This window comes from Mastomys coucha, unplaced genomic scaffold, assembly GCF_008632895.1.
Source record: "Mastomys coucha isolate ucsf_1 unplaced genomic scaffold, UCSF_Mcou_1 pScaffold18, whole genome shotgun sequence".
Taxonomy (NCBI): Eukaryota; Metazoa; Chordata; class Mammalia; order Rodentia; family Muridae; genus Mastomys; species Mastomys coucha.
Window position 1 is genome coordinate 110,111,363 of NW_022196900.1, and position 4,407 is coordinate 110,115,769.

Consider the following 4,407-nt stretch of genomic DNA (forward strand, 5'->3'; position numbering starts at 1 on the left):
GCACGTGTAGTGTACATGCACTAGGGTGGACAGCACGTGTAGTGTACATGCACTAGGGTGGACAGCACTGTACTGTACATGCACTAGGGTGGAGAGCACTGTAGTGTACATGCACTAGGGTGGAGAGCACTGTAGTGTACATGCACTAGGGTGGAGAACACGTGTAGTGTACATGCACTAGGGTGGAGAGGAAACCGCGCCGAGCACAGGCCTTGGAGAGGCACCACACTCATGCACACCAAGACAAACAGATGTGCATGTGAAGTCATGAACACCACAGATGCTCGCAGACAACAGACACCCAGCAGCTGACAGAGACCAGCCTGAGAGAAGAGGGGTGTGCCACTCTGACTTTATATATAAATGTCTCCACCATGTGACTATTTTAATAGAAATACAGGTAGTGATTTTTTTTAACTTTTTAAAAAAAAGATTTATTTAATGTATGTGAGCATCCTGTCGCTGACACCTCAGAAGAGAGCATCGGATCCCATTACGGATGGCTGTGAGCTACCATGTGGTTGCTGGGAATTGAACTCAGGACCTCTGGAAGAGCAGACAGTGCTCTTAGCCACTGAGCCATCTCTCCAGCCCCAGGTAGTGATTTTTAAAAGCTAAAAAGAGAACACTAAATACTAAAAGGCAAAGGAAAAAATTAGCATTATGAAACTTTGTGAAGAGAAAAATCACAGTATTCTAGTGACGCAAACACTCAAATATCCATGAAACCTAATTAATTTTAAGCTTGCTGAAATTAAGATGAACAGAGAGAGAGAGCTATCATAATAAGTGTACACTGCAATATATGCCATTTATTTAGTCTTTGTGCTACTTGGCAAGTGTTCTCCCACTGAGCCACACGCTGCCCATCCCTGCCCACCTCTGACACAGGGCCCAGCCCGTCCCCCAGGCCATGCCCTCCTGCTAAAGGAAGCCTGTTCTAACTGCATCACAAACACGGCCAAGGCCGTTGCAAAGGACTAATATGCCCAAGAAGAAAAGTCCACACAGACAAAACCAACCTGTGTCTTCGCATCTTCTAGACTGGTATCTGGACAAATCATCACGTCACGGCTGCACTGCACAGGGTCCTTTCCAGCCAAGCCTGCAACCGTGACTTTAATCTAGAGAAAGAGCAGACGTTCAAGAACATGGAGCACACAGGCGCGGGGCAGCACCATGACACCATTCTATGGTTTGTAAGTAACTTGTCAGGGAGCCTAGGCAATGGCAAATAATGCCTGGTCTCTTGTGGTTTGCTGGGACGATTCTAATTTGCAGCTGAGCCACTACTCTGGCTCTGCCTGGCTAGAACACCGTTTATCCCACAAGTGTTGAGCTTGGGAGACGAGTCACCAGGCCACCCTAACCTGCTGATTGACCGCGGGCAGCGCTATCACTCAAACCCTGTGAGCTCTTCTTAAGGTAGAAGTGCACAGCAAGCAACTAAACACTTTCCCTGTAAACCACTCAGGAGGCGACATTGCCAGTAGCCTAGTCCCCGACGCACAGGAGATTACTCCCTGCAGTGCTAGGGGGAGAACAGGTCAGTGTACTCGCGACAGCTGGTCAAAATCCAGCGATGCTGACTACACAGTCCTAGCCCAGCAATGCCACCTTCAGGTGTAGAGCCTGAAAATCCATCCTCACATTTGCACAAATAAACCCCACAAGAGAATATCTATAAAGAGGGTGCAGAGATGGCCCACGGTTAAGAGCACAGGGGTTTGGTTCCTAGCACCAACATGGCGGCTCCCAACCACCTCTAACTCTAGTTCCAGGAGATCAGGCACTCATGTGGTGCTCAGACAAACATGCGGGCAAATGTGATAACGAAAGCCTTGAAGTTTACTCTAGTACCCTAAGACTGTCGCTGGAGGGGAGGGGCATGGCTTTCCCTGGTGTCCAGTCCTTTGCTGTCAACTGTGCAGCAATGTGAAATGAAGAGAGAGAAGTTTCGTGTTGGAGAGCAGAGTGTGAACAGGCTGCCTGGGTCTGAGCCCTGCCTTGACTGGAAATCAGCGAGGCTGAGCATCTCTGCCTGGGGTCTGTGAGAGAGGCTAAGATACGAGCATTACTGTCAGGTCTGGGTGAGCCTGGCAAGCAAGCGTGCACTCCAAGCTCACTGTGTTCTATCAACATAGGATGGGGAGCCCAGGCTAACACACGGGACAGCACACAGCCCCTGGCCTCCACATCTGCACCACAGGATGCAGGCTCACACTCATCAGGGAGGGCTAGCCCATAGGTAAACTCACCCCAGCTCGGCGCATGACATCGACGGGGATCACTGTCTCCATCTCCTCTGCTCCCTTGGCCAGGATGACCAAAGCTCTTTTGGAAGCCATTTCTATTCCTTAAAGACTTAAAAAACAGAAAAAAAAAATATTCAAAATGTTGCCACTCTAACAACCATCTATCTGTTCACGCTTCTATGTGACAGGTTGGGATAAATGAAAGCAAGCAGCTTAGGTTAAAACTGTTTTACATGGCAGGGTTTCAGCTCTCTAATTCTAAGATGAAAACCCGGTGGCCAGGCTGGATAGCCTGTGGTTAAGGGCACAGGACCAGGGTTTGGTTCCCAGCACCCACAGAGCTGCTCCAACTGTATCTCCAGGTCCAGGGATACTGCGCCCTCTTCTGGCTTCTGCTGGCACTGCACATACATACACGCAGGCAGAATGCTGATATACCAAAAATATATATATATTTTTTTAATAAATGTGGATCTGCCAATGTGTGCTAGTATTGTTTGCATTTTCCCTTACTGTGACTTCTTAGGACCAGTGTCTTAACAAAGACAGTTCACATAACGGGCACGGCATACCAGTCACACTGGAGAGGCTGGATTTCTTACAATACTCTGAAGGAATACTCCGAAGGAGAGAGGGAGAAAGGGAGGGAGGGACGGCAGGAAAAGAGAAGGGGGAAGGGAAGTAGCGAGCGAGCCGGGTGCACACCTTTAGTCTCAGCGCTTGGGAGGCAGAGACAGAGACAGAGACTATCTACCTCTGTGAGTTCGAAGCCAGCCTGCTCTACAGAGTGAGTTCCAGGATAGCCAGGGTTACACAGAGAAACCCTGTCTCAAAACAAAACACCAAACCAAAACAAAAACCCAAACCAGATTATTTAAAAAAAGAGAAAAACGAAAGAAACAAAACAAAAAACCCAAAGCCTGAATTTCACTATTAAAAAAACAACTTGTAAATTTTGAAGGTTTTTGTTCTTGTTGATGTTCCAATAAACTGCTGAAATGTCAGGACCAGGTTGGGGGAGACCAACGGTGCTAGATCTCTGACCACACTACTAATGATTAATAAAGATGGAATCTCCCTTCAGGTCAAGCCTGCTGCGGACGGGAGCGGACGGTCGCCACCCTGAAGCATTTTCCGCGTGCTTTCCCTGCACGCCTGCCTCCCATGCATCCCAACCTCGGTCGAGCCTTCCAGGAACTGCGCTCACTACAACCCGGAGGGGGCTTGCAGAGCTCTGGCCCGGCACGCACCGCGGCGGCCGCCGCCGCCGCCAGCCCGCCCCGAGCCCTCCGGGCCGGGACCCTCCCTAGGCGGCGGGCCGACCACAGCCCGGCGCCCTGCCCCGGGGCGCTGACCTGCAGCCGCGCCCCCTCCACCCACGGCGAAGCCAGACCGCAGGAACCCGTACCCGGCTCAGGCTCAGCACCTCGTACTCAGCACGCACGCGCGCCGCACGCGCCGAGGCTGCGCGCGCACACACACACACCCCCGCTTCCGGCTCGGTGTGCGTCACGTCCGGTCGAGCCCAGGCCGGGGCGGACGAGCCCATAGAGGATACCTCGGCTGCGCAGCCTCTGGTAACCACCACCCACCCCCGCCACGACACTGGTACGGACCACCCTGCGAGCGCCTGCGCAGTTGACCCTCTCTGCCACCGAGCCCGTTAAGAAGGCAGAGGTTACGAGTTCGAGGCCTGGTTGGGCCGCCGCTTGTCCAAAGCAGAGAAACGAAGGGAAGAGAAAGTCAGAGCCCGGCACAGTAGCCCACACTCGTAATCCTAGCACATGCAAATTCACAGGCTGAAGTTCAAAGTCATTTCTGGAAGACGTCTTACATCACGTTTGTTGTTTTCTGGGCGGTTTGCTTTTCTTGCCCCTTACTGTGACATCCCCTCTATTTGCCCCTGGCCTTCTAGGACGTCGTTCCAGGTCATCTCAGGCCTGTCCCTCCCCGCTAGGCCTGGTCACTCTGTCCCCTGGGTCACACTAGGGCAGGAGGGAGTCAAGATTTAAGAGCTCTCGCTGGTTTTGCAGAGGAGCCAGGTTCGGCTCCCAGCATTCATTTGGGGAGACTCACCAGATCCTGTGTGTGTGTCTAATGCCCTCTTCTGGCGGGTGTGTGTGTGTGTGTGTGTGTGTGTGTGTGTGTGTGT

At 51.9% G+C, this 4,407-nt stretch overlaps 1 protein-coding gene across 3 annotated transcripts in view; it reads right to left on the minus strand.

Moving 5' to 3' along the window:
* Park7 (Parkinsonism associated deglycase) overlaps positions 1–4,407 on the minus strand; it is a 21,712-nt gene that overhangs the window by 13,483 nt on the left and 3,822 nt on the right. The window contains exons 1-3 of one of the 3 annotated variants that reach the window (XM_031379560.1): positions 3,664–3,784; positions 2,259–2,364; positions 1,023–1,124 (exon numbers count right to left, since the gene is read on the minus strand). In XM_031379560.1, coding sequence (XP_031235420.1) covers positions 1,023–1,124; positions 2,259–2,348 — 192 coding nt within the window. In that variant the 5' untranslated portion in view covers positions 2,349–2,364; positions 3,664–3,784. Of the gene's footprint in view, positions 1–1,022; positions 1,125–2,258; positions 2,365–3,610; positions 3,785–4,407 lie in introns of those variants that run through there. The other 2 variants (XM_031379561.1, XM_031379562.1) reach the window with 2 other exon arrangements.